Genomic DNA, 18591 nt, shown 5'->3' with positions numbered 1-18591 from the left:
TCTCGTACCTCGATCTAACATTTGGCTAAGTACTAAAAGATAACAGTTTTATCTACAAAAAATAACTTTGGGCCTGTTCAACACCAATATCTCCGACCGTATCCCTAATTCTTCCCATTATACCATTTCATCCCATTCGATTTGTTTAATTGCAAAATTGGTTTACAATTCTCGGTTGACCTTAGCTCGCTAATAAATCTTTCTTTGTTCATAGTAATAGTAATAATTGTCATAATAATAGTATAATATGTTCTGCTTTTAAAAATGTTTAAATTTCCTCTTTTCCCCATTTCCTTCATTTTGTTTTGTTTAGTTTTTTTTTTAAATTTTATTTTGTTTTTTTTTGTTTTATTTTAAATGCACTTTCTGAGCTTTCTTACAAGCGCCGCCAATTATTGTTGCTGTTTTGTTATATTCCTATGGGTGTATATAAATATCTTATATGTATACCTGCCTACTGCCTCCTCCATCCTTTGTCCCGACTATGCCCTTGGTTGATGATACTCTTCTAGTGATCTATATTTCTAAGCCTATCCAAGCAAAATCTAGTTGGTAAGCAAAGCTTCAAAAATGTGCCTCGAGCTTAAAAGTATCGTACCGAATAAGATGCCAGTGCAAAGCTTTTGGTGAAATTATATCGAATGAATAGGAATGATGTACTATCAGTATGGAGTTATCATATACATATATCGATAAGTTCGGTTTTCTATTTAAATTTAACTGCATGTATTACCCTGTATCCAATATGTATTTTGCGTTTATGTTAGAGAACAAAACCAAAAAAATGTTGAAAGCAAAGTGCTTAAGGCTTAGCAAAAAAATGCCCTCTGCTTCCCGCCCCTTCTAATCAATCCCTAGCGTTATCCCCCCGTCTTTCCCCTACTTGTTGGGCCCGTGTAACTGTGTCCTTGTGTTGGTTGAAGAGTGGCTTAGGTGTCCGTGTGTAGGTGTAGTTAGAAAACTAGTGTATGCAATTTTGGTAAGTCCTTGGTTATGGTGGGGTTAAGTGCTTGTCTCTATCGTTATTTATCGTTAGCATTATCGTTAGTATAGGCTATACGTTTACTTCCTCTTAAATACCTGCAGAAAAGTGTATCTAAATATATTTTTGATTAGTAAGTTCTAAACTTGGACTCCAGTGTTTTGGTTGTTCTTCATGTTCTTTGTTCATGTTCTCGTTCTTGTTCTTGTTCTTGTTCTTGTGTCAGTGTCGTAAGCTTCTTTCACTACTTTGTCTAACCTTGTCCTTGACTAGTATAATATAATTGTGTATAGTTTATATAATAAATAAAGAAGTTAGTTTGTATTAGTAATGGTTCGCATAGTGTAATAAACATTCTATAAGAATGCCACCCTCGCATTTTGTACAATAAAAATACATTATGCGCAGGACAAAATCTATTCGCATATATTTATAGATCTGTACGTACCTATAAATGAGTTACGCACAGATTAAGTTTAAGGAACGATCATCGATAAGAGACTTCATTTTCAATTAGTAATGTACAATGCTTATTCTTAGCTCTTAGGTTAGCGCTATTCTTAGCTGGCTTCAAACCGTTAATTGAAATCCCAAGAAATCAAAGAAACAAACGGAAAACGCAAAGCCAATGGGGTCCCATCGATTTCATATCTCGGTGCTGGCAGCTAAACAGCTTGAGAATCACCGAGAAGGGTGCCAAGCTCCGAAACTGTCGTTCGGATATCCGCCTATTTGATATGACAGGTGTACGGTGTGTGTGCATGCAATGGAGACGGGGAAAAACACGGTGTGTGTGCTAACGCCAAGTGCGTATTGTAGACCTATTGATTTTGGCAAAATTTGCAAAGAGTCGGCCAATTGAATTTTTTCTCCATCGAGATGGGCGAAACCTGTCCATTTTCGGTTTATCTGGTGGTTTATCTATGGTATTTATTTCTAGGAATGCTTTAATTTTTACGAGTTCCAATTTTTACACTTTATGCTCAAGGTACAATTGTCTTCTTCTATTTTTTGTTTTTATTTATGTCGATTATTTTGTTTTACTCTTCGATCATCACATTTCATTTTTAATTTCAATTAAGCGACTTCAACGGTCGTTTATATTGTATTTTATTCGTTTATCGATTTATTTTTGATTTGGCTTTCGTGGTTGCTCGTTATCACCGCTCTTCGAAATAATCAATAATAATGAAATAAGCGCAAGCAATAAATAAATTTGATTTTGTTCACTTTTTTAAACGTTCGTGTCACAGCCCTTATGTGTTTTAGTTTTTATTTTAGTTTGTTTAAAATGATTCGTAAGGGAGACATCCGTAAATCATAGTAAAATCGGAGGTAAGTGGATTATGCCAAATTCTCAGTCCTGTGATATGGGAAAGGATGGTGAGTTTGGGTTGTGTGACCTAGTCTCTGTCCTGGTATCTGCCAATTAAAATTGAAAAGCCGTTAGACACGGGCTCGGAAAATAAGAAGAAAATAAAACAAGTTTGGTTGCTTTGTATTTTTTTTCTTTTTTAATTGGTTTTTGCTTTTATTTGTTCTGCTTATTTAGTTTTAGTTTAGTTTATTGTGTGTTATGCTTTGGAAATAATAGTTACTATAATTTCGGGGTTTAGTATCTTTCCTCTTGGTATATAATTGCATATTTTGCCAAAATCAGTATCTCACTAAATTTATTAGTTGCTTGATTCATTTTGTAGATATATGATTTAAAATATTTTGCATAATAGCAGATAATAATAATTATAATAATAATGATGATGATAATAATAATAATAATAATAGTAATAATAACTGTAATAATATTTATTCATTTCAATACTTATGTGTTCGTATTTTTAATACAGGGAGAAATCATAATTGGTAATCATAATCATATTACATAATAATGGTAAATTATTATTATCGTAATAGTTGGACTTTCTCATTATATTTCATATTATTTATTAAGGTTTTAAGTTCGTTATTTTATCCAATAATTAACTTGAATTTGACTAGATCGATTCATACAAGATCGTAAATACATATAGTGTGTGTGTGTGTGTTGGTGTGTGTCTGTGTGTGTGTATTTGGATGATTTTGTCAGAAGTAAAATTCTAGCTTAGCATTTTCATTCAAAGCTGTCAAAATTCTTGGGTGTTTCTTGCTGAACTACTTTTAATAGGCGCTAAAATCAGTTTGATAATTTTGCATATTTGTATATGTACTTGTATATGTATTTGTATTTGTATTTGTTGTTGTATTTGTATATAATAATATATGTATGCAAGTGTCGTTAAATAACTGGGATTCTCATTCGTTTCATTCTTCTGTGTGGGACTTTCATCCGCCTTAAGGTTTCATTCTCTATATTTACAATATTACTCCTGCTGAGACTTAACATTTTGTGTGTGTTAAAAATAGGACCAAATGAATCAGATTAAATCGATTTGACATTGATTATAATTCTCCCTCCTGGCTCGACTTGCTCGCATATCCTATTTATCCGGAATTTTAATACTGCCCCAGTGACCCGACTGGTGATTCTCTCAACATCGGCGTAGACTGTAACAAAAATTGATATTTGCAATGCTTGAGAGAGGGGAACCTATAAGATCTGCTCCAACGAATGTGCTTCACTGGTAACAGAATTAACTTTAACTTTGCTAACAATTTTCTTCCATATTTATATATATTGTGTTTATCTTTTATAGTGTAATTGTTAATAATTAAATGTTATATCTTTAGTATCAAATATGTCCCGCAGATAGAGATTCCTCTGCGGGACCCACAGACTAGGCGACTCTAAACTTATAATTTTCACTATACAAACTCTAAATAATTGTTGATTTTTCTCCCTTTCCCTTTTTTTCTTTCTCCACTTTCTCGTTCACTTCTTTATCCATTACCTTATTTTTGGCATATTTAGCTGTAGATTTGACTTTTCGGTCCTTCTCTCTGTTTTCCATCTTTTGTACAGATTTTGCTGCTAAATTGATTAAGTTCATTTAACAGACATTTTAGATAATTTTGGATAAAGATCTCATTATAAACGTTTTCTTTTTACTGACAATTATATTTAGTCGGATTTTGAAGTAACGTAAACGAAGGGAATTTAAGTAATTGAATAGGCCATAAAAATTGTATATTTTTGTGAAAATGTTGCCTTGTTTCCTGATTGGGACTTAAATTGAAATAATAATAATAAATTAAATAATAATTAATATGGGCTTAGGGATAAATAGTTGCTTAATCTGGTTAGGGCGCTATAGTCAACTTGATCGGTATCCTTCACCAAGGTTGGTGGTTGTCAAAATAAGGGACTAAAACTTTAATTTATTTGCTGTTCTGTATATCTATTTTGTATATACTTTTGTATATATTTTTATAGTAATACTTTCATAGCAAAATGTTTGTTATTTTTTTCTTCTTCCTTTTTTTCTGAAGCCTACTCGCTCATTTAAATATTTGTTATCCTTTCTTTATGTTTTTTATTTAGGTTTGGTTTTTGTTCTTGCTTTTATTATTTTATATATCTATATATATATATGCATGTATATCTGTAAGTACCTGTAGTTGTTTTTGTTGCAAGCAGCTAAGTTTAAGTGTAAAGTTTTTGATTTTATTTAAAATGTATTTTATTATTCTATAAAATCGTTTACGATTTCTTTAATACAATCTTAAAACAAATGGTATCGAAACTAAGAAATTGAGAATTGTAAACAAGTAGAAGAAGTTCCTCCATCAGAAATTATAGGCCAACATAAAGGATCGCTGTATATATGGTAATTCATTTATCTTTTCTAGTTTTCCTCTTAAGCTTTCTCCCCTTTGATTCTCTTTAATAGTTCTAACAAATTTATATTATAATATTTCTTAAATTAGTACTCATTTATATTTTATAAAAAATGATATATCTGCTTGTCATCCAACGTAGCCTTAAAAGCATGGCGCATATTAGGTGGCTTGCTTTGTCCCGTTTAGTTCTAACTTCCTATATCCGTTTTGTTTTACTTAAAATTAATTAAATTCGAATTTTTGTGTAATTTTTCATCCGCACATATATATATAGATATATGCGTTCTCTTATCCACCCATTAAATCGTTTGCCTTGTTGCTTACCACTAAATGCTAAAAAGTTGCAGACCTACTTTGTCTCCTTTCTCACCCAGCTTCCTCTATTTTCTTTATATATTTTAACTCTTCCCAAGAACCACTGCCCTCTAATTACTCGGTTAACTGCAAAAATCCCTTCCAGTACGTCATCATCAGATTAACAAATTCATTTATAATAGTTGTTCTCTTGGGTTTTGTTTTTTAAGTATTTCTTCTTCTGATTTGTTAATTTTTTTTTATAAATTTTCATCTCAAGTTACTCTTATAAAATGCTTTCTGCACCTATCGTCCTTAATTGTTTTTGTTTTAATTTTTGTTTTTTTTTTTTGTTTATTTATTTGAAAACCCAGATAATTTTGGTCTCTTGCCAGTCAGTTTTTGTCTCAAGTTTTGTGTTCTGTGTAGGGTTGTGTGTAGGTGTGCAATGTTTATGCTGTTAACAAAACTATCAATATCAATGTTTGTTCCTTGCTTATATAAATATATATTTTATATTAAATCGATATTTTGGCAAAAAATCTGTTCTTTCTGTTCATCGCATTTTTATAATTTTGTTTGTCATAATTTTTTGTTTGGGTTTCTCTTATTAGTTTGCTGCTCTGCATTCAGTTGAATGTACAATCGGATAAATATATAAATATATTCAATTTTCAGCTCTAATGTGTTTTCTTTTTTTCATTTACATTTTTTTGTTTACTATTTTTTATTTTCTTTTTTTTTACATACACGTTGCATGTATTTAATTTCTATAATCGTTTTTTTCTTAGCCGGGCTGAAGACCATCTGAAATGAAGGAATGTAGTTGCATGAGTATACGCCCATTAATGATGATTTCAAGAAGATCCTCGATTTCTTTATGTTAGTTGCGAGTAAATATAAATAAAATGAAATCGAACACCAACAAATCGTACCGCGTTACGCATCTTATTCAATTATATTGTCTTTAGTTCAGCGGTGCTCACACAGTAGTACCGATAAGTATTTGTCCATTCAGAGAGTTAAAGGTGAATGGTGAATCGGTTTCACTGTGTGAGCAGCTCTGAGTTGTGCAAGTATTTGCTCACCCCATCAATAGTTGCTCCTTTCCCTGTTGCAGCTGCAGTTGAAGCGATCGATCTGTTTTCCTAGGCCTTTCGCTTCTGCTGCTGCCACATGAATAGTTTCTCGACTAACTCCACCTTGGAGCAGTTGGTATTGGGTGGATCGTTGGACTGCGACTCTGGATCGGTCATGCTGCTGTTGCTATTGTGGGTGTTGTTGTTGATGCTGTTGTCTCCGCAGTTGTCGTTGGAGTTTCTGCTGCTGCTGTCGTTGCTGTAGCGATAGCAGTAGGTACCGCTGCGCCAGCTGGCGAACGTGTAGGGCATGGCGCTGTGGGCATTATGGGCATTATGGGCGTTATGGGTGGAGCTTTCAGACGTGAATGTTGGCCCAAAGCCGCCGCCAAGATGGCTGTAATGAGCTGATGTTGTTGCTGTGGCGGGGGCTGTGGTGACTGCTGCTGTCGAAGGTGCTGCGGAAAATGCTGTAGTAGTTGGCAAAGCTGCTGGGAAGCAGGCTGCTGATGTTGGGGCTCCAGTTTGTTGGTGTGAATTGCGTTTAAGGAACTCCGATTGTTAATAGGGTCGACTGGCATCCTTTGGCCGCTTCAATTGAACTTTCAGTCTTTTCATGCCAATCTGGAAGCCATTCATTGCCTGAATGGCCGCTTGAGCGCTGGCGGGATTATCGAAAGAAACAAAACCTGCAAGGAAAGTAAGCATTATAGTTTCAATTCAATAGAGAAAACCGATTAGGCATTACCGAAGCACTTGCTCTGGTTTGTAGCACGATCGATGAAGACCTTGGAGCTGATCACATTGCCGAACGGCAGGAACATTTGCATTAACTCGGCGTCACCAAACTCTTGGGGCAAATGGTAGATAAAGAGGTTGCAGCCCTCGGGTCCGGATATTGAACATCCTGGGAACATCAGAAAATCTTAAAGGAAGACATTTCAAAGAGAGAAACAAAGTAGAGAACAAATTAAATTTAACAATGAGGAAAATAATAATCGTAAGCTTTATGAGTTATGTCTGCATTTCTGTCTCGATTGTATTACATTGATTTCGTTTGTTTTGGGTTTGATTGGATCCGTGTTCTGATCTGTGTGGCTGATCTTGTTTCTGGACGAATCAACTAAGGCTAAGGCGCAATATAAGTCTGCGGAAAATAGGAAACCAAAACCAAAACCATAAACGACATAATGTCATACAAGTGTATATGTGAAGTCTAGACTATAGATGTGCCTACTGAATCTGCCGCTCTGTACTTAAGTATCTATCTTAGGACTCTAGGTAGTGGCCTTGACCCCGCCCCCAGTTTCCACCATATGACAATTATGTATATGATAATATTTTAAATGAAGTACACATCCATAGAAACTCTTTGTTTGATTGAAGAACGGTATGTGACTAGGGCATGCAGGTAAGTTCTAGAGGATACACAGAGAACAACAGACTACGGCGCAACAGATATCGAGGTGGAGTCAAACGAACTTTACACTGAAGTTAGGTTTATAGTTAGGATATATATAGTTGGTAGTATACACACACACACGAACAGAATTTAATGTGGCACACACACTCACAGAAGTACAACCACACCCACACCCACACACACACACACACTACATTACACGGAGACAATGGATTGCCTATGTCTCAGTTCCTGGCAAAAGGCAAAAAGATGAGCAAAACGAACCGAAAAGAAACATAAAATTTTATGAGCCAATGTCTTGGAAATACGCCGACGCTCTTTATATGATTTTAAGCAGTTTATATGTAATTTTTACGATCGCATAAAATGCCGTTGAATGCAGCCATTAAAAACGATTTACGCCTTGCTCGCCAACCCCGCTCAAAAGGGTTGCAAAACCCATCCCGTCCCATCCCGACTGGCCATTCATTCTACTTTCGTGAGTGGGTTGCGCTGGGACAAAATGTTTATCAAAATACAATAAGGCCAAACGGAATACAGTATGCAAAGTAATTAATTTTTATGAGCTTTTGTTTTAAATTTAATTTCTTCCGTAACAAACAACCAAAAAAGAAAAGGAAATTAATTGCTGCTCAGGGCCGGCTCGATCGAAAGAGATATCCCACTTCTTTGTCTGTGTGTAGGGGTGTGTGTAACATGTTTACAATGACAAATAATCAAATAAAATGGAGAATCAGAAGAAACATTTACATTATGTAAACAGGTAAGGTAAGCATTTGGGTTTGTCCGGAATCATTCGATATTTGCAAATGCAAAGTCAAATGCAATATACTTTAACAAGAACGGAATCCAACGTACATATACCGGAAATCGGATATCGGGTGTAGGGATCGGAAATCGGGAATAGAGAGTCGGGTATCGGTTATCGGGTTTCGGGGTTTGGGCTTTGGGGTTTGGGGTTTGGGGATTGGGAAGTGATCAACGAAATAATAATGAAAAGCTTACCTTCACGCTGAGTGGGTGCAACCGCCGCTAGGGGAGGTGGTAAAGCTTGTGGAAACTGTCCATAGACGGCGGGAAAGGCTGCGTTATATATAAATAATTTTTGTTTTGTTTTTACACAAAGTCCGAAACATTTATAAAGACAACACAACAATAATGTATACGTTTATATGTATAACAGATTAATAGATTAAAATCGATATCATATGTAAGTAATCGGCAATCCATGATACAAATTTCTAAAAACAAAACTAAACATCTTCAGCCAGTCATAGTAGATGGACTGGAATTGAGAACGGCTGAGAACTGATACAATTTAAATCAGCGCACTCATTGGGGAATTATCTATGAATGTAGGGGCTGTTCAAGCTACAATTAAAATTAGTGTAGTTTACAGATATTTTGTGAACTATAACAAAATGAAATGAGTCAAAATGCAGCCAACACTCGGAAGGCTGCACTTATGGCAAATCAATTAAGAAGCTCAGATAGACACTCAGTTCTTGGTTTATTTGCGAAACGAAGGATTACGGTTTGTAAGAAGGTTTGCTGTGCTTCAACTGCACAATAAATAAAAAGGTTTATTTTTAGAAATTAGAGGTTTGTAACACTTTACTAACAATGAATATTTATGGCATGGCACAACAATTATAAATTATTCGATAAAAACAATTATGAATCAGTGGTCGGTTTTTCTGTTTGTGGTGGCGTTATTCGAAACATGAAGGATGCTATTAATAAAAAAATGGTACATAATGGCAGATAATGCCCTGGGCGATGCAGATTTTGGGCTTTAGAGATGAACTGCTGAATGCAGTTTTCAAATTTAAGGCTTTCGTCTGCCTCCTCCTTATATACTTATACTTATGTATACGTAGGCCTAACTCTTTATCTGATCTAGCAATGGGGCACTCACCAACTCCTGGAAACGGTGGCAGACCAGGGAAGGCATGTTGCAGGGTAGCAGCATCGCCGTTTGGCAAACCTTGTGGCGGTATAGTCAAGTGCAGCGGATCTGCAAGGATCAGTTCAGTAGAAGAGAGTTAGCTGGGGACTCAGGGCAAATATTAAGTCTTACTAAATTGAATTCAATGTGATTAATAAAATCAAAGATGAGTAACGCCCATACATTTGAATTAAAGTTTTTCATTCGCTAGCACGAAGTAGAATGGTACTGGCTTATGAAACAAAAAATCAAGAGAGCCAGGCTCTGGGTGCAAAATAAATCGTTTGGCGTTACTCATCTTGTTATTTAAAGATCTAAGATACAACTTACGTCCTGGGAATGCCGTTTGAGGAATGCCGTTCGTGAAGACACCGTCTGCAGCAGCGGCTGCAGCAGCGGCGGCGGCGGCTCCGCCGGGCTGGCCGTTGGGCGTGTTGGCGCCCATGTTGAAGTTGGGCATGGTCGGCGAGGGAAGCGAAGGCGGCTGGCCGGTGCCGTTGAGGCCGTGAGGTATCTGCGTTGCCAGGGCCGCCATCGGGTTCATGTAGGCGGCTGCCGAGCCGGGTGCCGTGGCAGCGGCGGCCATCAGGGCGGCTTGCTGCTGTTGCTGCGGGGCAGAAGGGGGGAGAAGAGAAACCTGCAGGTGAAAGCAGTTCGAGGGGGTTCGAAGGGGATGAAAGCACTTACCTGAGCGTAGGCGCCATACGGACTGAACTGATTAAAGACAAACGGGTTCAGGAGGTTCATGTGACCGGCCATTTGCTGCATACGCCTTATTTGTCGCTCCTTCTCCGTGTCGGCGTATTTGACGACCAGGCTGGAGGATGCACCCTGTAAAGTACGGAAGGAGGGAAGGGAGTTAAGAAGAGGGTTGTGAGCGGGTGTCGAGTGGCCTGGCATTGCATATTTATAGGCGGCTTTTCCGCTTTGCCTTCTGTGCCTCTGTGTCTCTCGGGAACAGGAAATCCTATTAGGGGCCATTATTTTGCAAAGACAGCGCTGCGCACCTGCCCGCCCTGCACCTGCCCGGTTGCTGCCTCGCTTCCTTTGTTCGACGGCACCTCATTATTATCTTATTACAATTATATACAAAAAATATATATCAAAATAATTGGCATACGCACACTTCAATTTGCATTTCTATTCAAAGCAGCTTATGGGCTTCGCTTCCCCTCCCTCTCCACCTGCTGAGCCTTTATCTATTGTCGTCTGTCATTGATTTCGAAATAAATACATTTAACAAAGACCGGGACCCGGGTCTAGGCCTGGGCTCTTACATTTTCTTTGCCTGCGATGTCAATTAATTAGCATAATAATGGCAGGCTTCACATTTCGTAACCATCCTGCCTGCCGCCGCTCCTCCGATCCGAGAGCTATCGAATTACGTATGACAATTTGAATTGAATAGGCATTTCCAATATTCGGTAACAATGTGTTTTTGTATTAATTAAGACTGTTTTTGTAATTGGAAACCTTTTCACTGCTCAAGATGATGATGACGGATGGCAACAGTGGGTGGGGATGTGCTCCAGTAGGGGGAGCAGGCAGAAGGCAGAAACGCTTTTATGATTTTGCAAATCATTAATCAAAGTAACAAAGATATTGTGTGGCATAATTCTTCCCCCAGGCTATGTGTGTGTGTGTGTGTGAATGCTGTTAATGAGACTAAGGCAGAACAGGTGCCTCATGTACAACCGTTATCTGCCCTGCCTTGAACATAATTTTAATTAATGAAATATGAAACTTGAGTTTATGCAAAAGGCCATAAGCAGAGGGTTCGAGGAAAACTATTCCCGCTTACGGGGTTGAGGTGCTCCTTGGGTTTTAATGAGCTCCTGTGAAGTCCGCGTTGCTAAAGCTCCTATATCATGAAAATTAATTTGATATGGCTTCAGTCGAACCCAAGATTCTACTCCGTCAGAATGCGTAGATGACCCACGTTTGAGGTGAGTGTGATCAATGCTTTTGAGGTGTCCCAATGCAATTCCATCGTGAATTGCCCTCCATTGAAAGCGATAAACCTCCATTATCCGTCACTAATCTGTGGTCCTAATTGTGCCTGCTCTCGCACAACTATGCAACAGGCCCGACCGAAGGCAGTGACTGCCTTGGAAGCTCATAAATTAATTCATTAACGTCAATTTAATTGTCTAATAATCCCCGGCTCATGTCAGTCCTGCCCATGGCCAATGCTTGATGGCTGATGGCCAAAAAGCTTTTCGGATAAAAAGAACAGCATTTTCGTGAGGCTGGCCGGAGGAGTTATGGGGCATGGAATTACAGGCTGAGAGTTCAGTGCCAGGAGGCAGTCATTCAGTCTCGGTTTGAACGTTTATTATGTGCTCTATATGTGCAGTTGTTTGGCCTGCTCACTTCCGCTTCCGTTTGACGAAGACGACAACGTTGGCGGCACTGCAACGACGACACGAAATTCCCATTCAAGTGAATTGCTGCCGCCAAATGAAATGAAAAATTCAACACCGCACACAGACACATCCTTGCGAGGACTCGATCCAGTTGGCAGCACGCCTAACCAGAACGAATCGTCGTCTTGCCTCAGTGGGAAATGCAACAGGCGGCAAGGAGGCAGCATACTGCCAACTAACAAGCCAACTAACTGGAGAGGCTCTGTTTCTGGTCCTGGGCCTGGGTGCTTGGTGCCTGCTGCCTGGTGCCTGGTGCTGGACTCGTGCCAGGCGGCACTTTTGGCAGCAATCGCATGTTGCATGCCACTTTTCGGGGTGGCACAAACGTGACGCCATTAGACGGGCCAGAGTCCTTAGCCTTTCCTCTGCCCGTCTGCCGTCTGGTTCCTCGGCCGAATATTTTTTATTGTTTTTTAATGCGACTCGCTCAGAGTTCTCCGCCTCTCTTCGATTTCGGTTCCGGGTTTTTTACTCCCACTTTGTTTGGTCTTTTTTTTGGCAAAGTTTCAGACCGCACGGCGGCCAATTACAATTGAAGGGCTTACAGTGCATTTAAAAAGTAATTTGTCTGCCGCCCCAAAAGCCGCGCACGTATTTGTATATTTCAATGCAAATGCAAATGGAAATGGAAATGTATATGCAGCCAAGACTATCCCAGGGTGAACCTGTCGTATCGGCTCGGGGGCTGGCCCGGGGTAATCACAGTAACCCGTGTTCACTAATGGTTCTACAAGCCGCAAGGGCAGCCGGTGAGCTCGGGGACAGGCACAGGGGCGATGAAATGCAGCCAGGACTCACACACACACACATTCTCCGCCACATAATAAACTCGCGCCGGGAAGTATGCACCGGTTACCGAATTCAATCGGCGGTGGGGACTGGATGAGGTCGGTGGGGGCTGCCACTACGTGTCTGGGGACATGTTAACATGGCAGTCGTGCCAAAAATTATTATTCCCGCCTCGCCACGTACGCTCCGGCATTGCCTTTGGCTCTGACTCTGGCTCTGGCCCTGGGACTGGCTTTGCATCTGTGCCGCTGACGCTGCTTTTTGCTTGTTGCATACTTTTAGGCATGAGTGTGAGCGGCGATTTGTCAACACCTAAAAGGACAACATATTTCTTGTCCATGGCGCATTGTAAAAAAGCTGGCAGCAAATGGCCGGCAAATGGATTTAACAAATGAATTATATATATTTTTATTTGCAACTGATTTGCATTTTATGGTCTCACTGTTTCAATTTCACGGCTGGCATAGCTTTTTCTCTGCATGTTTACTTCGGCCGCTGCTAGTTTCGGCCGCAGCTTGTTTTAATTGCAAAATGAATTGGCCTGGTCGTGGCTTAATGAATGGTGAGCAATTTTTATCTATCAATTAAAGCCGGCGACAGCGAAAAGCATTCCAAATGGGAGCACATAAATTCTGGCCTAATGGCAAAGGACATCTCTTTTATTTTTCCCAGTGCCATCTGTGTGGTTCAGCTCATGTCCTGGCGAGTTAAGCCCGAGCGGAAATTGAAGCCGTTCGAAAGTGTAACATTGATTTAGAGACTGGCTGTTAGGAGCGACGTGTGATGTTGTTATTCCACGGTTACTATTTGCCAACTGACGTCGAGACCCCATAATTTCACTAGTGTCAGTTTCGAGGGATTTCACAGCGCCATCACTCCTGAGCTCCACACTGGGGCTGCGGCACGTTCCGGCAGTTGCCGCCGAAACGCCTAATGACGTTTACACGGCCAACATAATTACAGTAATAATGTGGCAGAGACTCCGACCTGGCCACCACGATGATGACATTAGCCAGGTGTCAGGCGACAATTTAACGAGCGACAGCGTTGCATACACGTATGCGCGGAAAGCAGTTGGCCTTTGTGTGCCACATGCAACACCAGCACCAGCAGCAGCAGCGGACAAAGCACATTCGTCACGAATCGAGGAAGCAGGCAGGCAGCAGCCAGCTCTCTTCGTGCGTGTGTCGGCCAACAATTTTGTATGCTTTTAAATTAGCCAAAGTGTGAAAGTGTCATGTTTCGAAATATGAAATTAACAGAAGCGGAGGCAGAGGCAGAGGCAGGAGCAGGAGCAGGAGCAGGAGTGTTAACAGGAGAAGTGCTCGACGCCAGGACGAACGCGATGCCTCCTCTTTTATGGCGCTCTGTTGTTGGGTGAAAATTAAAAGGAAGTGCACTTCAATTAACGTTCGTTCCTGCCGGTTCTGGTTGCCGCTCCTTTGATGTTCGTTCTTTAAAATCCGGCCTGGAAAACCGGCCATTCGGCGGGCCTCTTTAATAGATTAACCCATAAAGTAAAGGGAAAAACTTGGTGAGACCCTTCATTTGCATGGAAAATTCGTAGCTCACTTCGATGACAATGACAGTTCTCAACGAGTTTTCCAATTAATTTCCATTTAAAAGACAAACCTGGACCGAGCCCAAAAAACTCCCGCCGGAGCTCACAACAACGGCAGCCGCCGAGGAGCCAGTAAAAGTGGCAGTAAAACTAATTACGAATTCGTTTTCAGATTTCAATTCCGCTGTCAGCGGCAGTCTGAAGCTGCGCAGAGTCCTGTCAAAACGGTGACTGAAAAGGCACCCCGCACTCCCGTTCCCCGATATATTCCGTTGGAATACTGGGGGAATACTGGAAACCGCAGAAGAGTAAGTAATCTTTTCCGGCGAATAAATCACACCATCGCCCGTAGAGTCGCCGGGACTGCAGTCGAAATTAGTGTAAATGCCGCTAAGCTACCTAAAAGTATGCTCAGCATTAACAGGGAGCCCGCAAAAAATCCGGAAATTTACGTACTCTGCTAAAAGTTACTTTGCCCCCAACCAGCCCCAAAAAGTTGCGACGCCCCGTTAACCGCAGTGGGCGTTAAAGGGGCGGCAAGGCAATGCATACATTAAACAACTTTTGGCTCATTGCATTCTGGCCCTCTCGCTGGCCCTCCGCCTCGCTGCTCCAACAAAGGGCCGCCGGCGAAGCGTAAAATGCGGGCAAGCAAAAAGCACGACCCGGGCAGGACGAGGCAGGAGGGCCTGTTCTCAGACGATGGCGTTGACAATGCAACTTGGCCGCGGCCGAAATGAAAAACTTATTTAATTTACTTTGCTTTTTGCCACAGCGCCGGCCATTTAATTCAATTACCCGCCGAGAGTTCTTTTCGAGGGCTATTTATGCCGTTTTCCTATGCAGCCTAATAAAGCAATTAACGGGGTAGAAATTTGTCAAAGACATCGCGAGCAGATCACCCGGCGGAGTGTCCTTTTGACGGCGAGCAGTTTCTAATGGGCCGAGCGGCAAAGGGTCGTGGGATCGATCCTGCATCGCTTTGTGCGCTCAGCTAAATGGGCAATCAACAGGCTGGAAATTGGCCCGGCGAACTCCGGCGAAGATATGCTCGGAATGTGAAAGAAAAGTTTAAGGGCAATTTTCCCTGAAGAAGTTGAAGTGGGTACGGCATAGTTTGAGGCTCCTTCCATTCCTCTTTAGCCTCACGGTCCTCTGCTGCATTTGTCTTCCGTACTTTTAAGGACTACGATTGTGGACTTGTGCCAGGTCCTGGCTGTATAGCTTGCCAGGGGCCAGGGGCCAAGCTCGTGAATGTTTTTGTGTCAACATTGTTGTTATTGCTGGGTATAAATGTCTCCAGGAGATCCACCGGAGATGGGCGGAGACAGGAGACAGGGCACAGGGGACTTGCTCAAACAAATGGGCTGGCTGGCAGGACTTTGAAGAAGGCGGCAGGATATTGCATGCAAGCTTGATTGAGTTTTGAGAGAACATAACCGAAAAAGAGGAAGCGCACAATTTCATAAATTTAATGCGAAAAGCTGCACAAAAAGGACCTCTGGCTGCCAGATCCTTCCTTGTGCGCTGGCCCCGGACTTGGGCCGCCTGATTTCAGCTTTTTAGCATAGCATTGCTACAAAATTGAATCCGGCTCCAAGGACTGGGCCTCTAATGCAGTTAAAATCACAGTCTTCTCGCACACACACTCTCTCACTCAAAAACTAAACCACTGCCGAGAGATAGTAAGGATAAAGCCCCCTTTACCTCCTTGGAAGTCCATGTCTGCGGCGTTTTTTGCGCTTGATTGAACAGAATGTTGGGGGAAGCTAAATTTAATTTACGACTTCGACTTCGAAGGGGTTGGGGAATTGGGAATAAGGGCAGAAACAGTCGGGGAACATGAATATTTCATCTGCTCTGTGGCAGCACAAAAAGAGTGCACCAAGCCGGCAGACGCCTAAAAAGCCCTCAGCCCTTGGCTCCCTTGGCTGAAGGACGACCACTGCTCAGTCGTAAACAATTTACAGCCGAAATTGTTAATAAAATTATCAAATATTGTATTTACGGTCAGGGAAATGGTCTGACCGAGGTCGGAGAGTGCTTTTATGGTGGCAGTTTAATTTGCTGCTTTGGTTTTATGAGCTGTTGAGACGATAGTTGGTCCGTGACGTGACGTGGATTGAGGATAAGCCAGGCACTCTTTGTTAGACTAGCCTCTGAAGGGCAAGGTGGGTGAGCAGCAGACAGGATCATCAGTTGGGGAGAAAACATAATAATCAGAACTACAATCCGAATCGAAATCACATTTAACCGCGCTGCACGCGAACCCAATTAGCTTCGAAACGGGATGCACAGGATGCACGGGATGCATTGCAGCCAGTTCCCCTGGCAATTGGCAGCCGCAGAACGCACAAAACATTTTAGAAAGGACATGTCAGGGGCAGGACTGCACACTCAGCGCCACTGCCTGCAGTGCAAATGGCTCCAAAAATATATTTTCTCCCAACTAAAAACTAAACTAAAATCCAAATGAAAATATTATTAAATTCAATTGGACAAACATTACAGAAACATGGACCAGACCAGGACACGCACTCTGGCCAGTGGCTAGTGGGCGAGGGCACAGAGAGGGATGGCAGAAGGAGGATGGAGGAGAGCATATGCGAGTGTGTGGATGCAATGTGGCGTCCAGTTGGCAACGGCCGCCGCAACAAACGACCAAAAATTGCATTGCCATTTTTACGCGCAATTTGTTTTGCGGAAATATTGTGAAAGTTTTCGAACGAAGGACAGGCTGCCACGCTGGCGACATTTGGCCAAATTGCACACTAATATGTGTGTGTGTTTGTGTGTGTGTGCGGATGTGAGCGGTTTCTGTGTGTGTGCGTGTGTGTCGGCCAAATGGCTAACGGCAACTGGCCAGTGGCCACAAATGCTTTATATTTTTATTTGCTTGCGTTATGCGTTGATTTCTGATTGTTTCACATTTTATTTAATGCCCCAAAATGGAAGAGAGCCCCGCAATTCGCCCCGCTGGAAACGAAAGAGACGTCAGCCAAATGGAACCTTCAAGAGCCCCATCCGTTACCGCTTAAACAGAAATGAAGCCATCAATGTCTGGCATCTGGCAACTGCCTCGATTTAATCATCCTGGCGAGCCCGGAGAACCGCCCAAATGGAGTAAGCACAAATCGCTGGCATGCCTCGCCCCGACGCAGGACGACAGACAGCCCGCAGCCTGGAATTGCGGTCTGGGGCAGGACGAAGTGCATTCCTAGAACGGAGTGGCAGTCCAAATCATTGCAAATCTTTTCTAACTATTTGCAATTCAAGCGAAAGTCTCTCCGGCTCCCACACATGTGTATATGTACCCAGAATCCTGCAAGGAGTCTTGCCTTATATGCAAACCGTTGGCTGAGAGCCTCGCCGCTCCACCCACGGCCAACAAATCTAGCAATGAATATATTTGGCAGGAGGAAGCCAAGGATCCCGGGAAACAAAAATGTTGCATACTCCTAGGCGTTGGCGGCGTGAATCGTTTCACTTTGTCAGGAAAAGAAGGCAAAGGCACCGAGCCCAGGACGGCGGCTCCTGCTGCTCCTTGCCTGATAAACGAGAGTGGTCCTGGGTGCCCGGAATTGCACCGTCGTCGTTGCTACGCGTCGCATACAATGCCATCTGCCTCTCCATGCGGCGGTTTATATTTTGACAATTGCTCCGCATGCAGGTAAAGTTTTTCTTTTTTGTCGCTGCCGCCGAATTGCCAAAGGAAATGATAGACGGCAGTCGGTAGTCGGTTGTTTTCTAGCCGATTTATACACTTGCCGGCGCTCCTTTGTTGTCTGAGCACTGAGCAGGGATGTGGCTAAGCCTAGAAAGCAATTTACCTGCTTACGCGGGCTTTAAGCCTGTCACTAAACTGACTTTAAGGCTGCTGCCTGCTGCACAGGACTTCGTTATTTTTCCATTTCTCAACATTATTCAAACATAAGGAGATATGCAGCTGCAACAGCATATTTGCACACATTTTCTTATAAACATGCCGCTTCTGGTCGACTTGCTTATCATGGCAAAAGTTGTCTGGAGAGAGGCCAGCTCGGAACTCTGACTAAAAAAAGAAAATGTATATAAATAATATGCCAAAGCATTCTTCAGTGATTTCAGCTACGCGTTTTTGCACTTCAAAGTACTTCAAATCAATTTTCTTCACTTATTTTCATAAACCCATCGCTGCCCCTTTTCCCCACTTGCTATTTCCTGACCCCACATTCTTCTTCTTTTTGGCATCATCATGGGGAAAAAATTTGCCAGAAAAGTTCAATTTTTGAAAAATATTTGCAAATTTCATTCACTGCGCTCGTCCATTCAA

At 41.6% G+C, this 18591-nt stretch overlaps 1 protein-coding gene across 18 annotated transcripts in view; it reads right to left on the bottom strand.

Annotated features, from left to right (window-relative positions):
* Positions 1 to 298: 298 nt before the first annotated feature.
* The window catches only part of bru3 (CUGBP Elav-like family member bruno 3), a 129991-nt gene continuing 111698 nt past the window's right edge, over positions 299 to 18591 (bottom strand). For 6 of the 18 annotated variants that reach the window (XM_020960148.2, XM_020960152.2, XM_086828465.1 and 3 more), the window contains 7 exons: positions 10191 to 10334; positions 9834 to 10110; positions 9474 to 9572; positions 8561 to 8638; positions 6881 to 7057; positions 6142 to 6821; positions 299 to 5860 (listed from right to left, as the gene is read on the bottom strand). In XM_020960148.2, coding sequence (XP_020815807.1) covers positions 6694 to 6821; positions 6881 to 7057; positions 8561 to 8638; positions 9474 to 9572; positions 9834 to 10110; positions 10191 to 10334 — 903 coding nt within the window. In that variant the 3' untranslated portion in view covers positions 299 to 5860; positions 6142 to 6693. The remainder of the gene's footprint in view (positions 5861 to 6141; positions 6822 to 6880; positions 7058 to 8560; positions 8639 to 9473; positions 9573 to 9833; positions 10111 to 10190; positions 10335 to 18591) is intronic. The other 12 variants (XM_020960149.2, XM_020960154.2, XM_086828471.1 and 9 more) reach the window with 3 other exon arrangements.

The sequence above is a fragment of the Drosophila serrata genome, unplaced genomic scaffold, assembly GCF_035046125.1.
Source record: "Drosophila serrata isolate PLE 108 unplaced genomic scaffold, ASM3504612v1 contig_17, whole genome shotgun sequence".
NCBI classification, from domain to species: domain Eukaryota; kingdom Metazoa; phylum Arthropoda; class Insecta; order Diptera; family Drosophilidae; genus Drosophila; species Drosophila serrata.
This window is presented reverse-complemented; position numbering and strand designations above follow the sequence as displayed.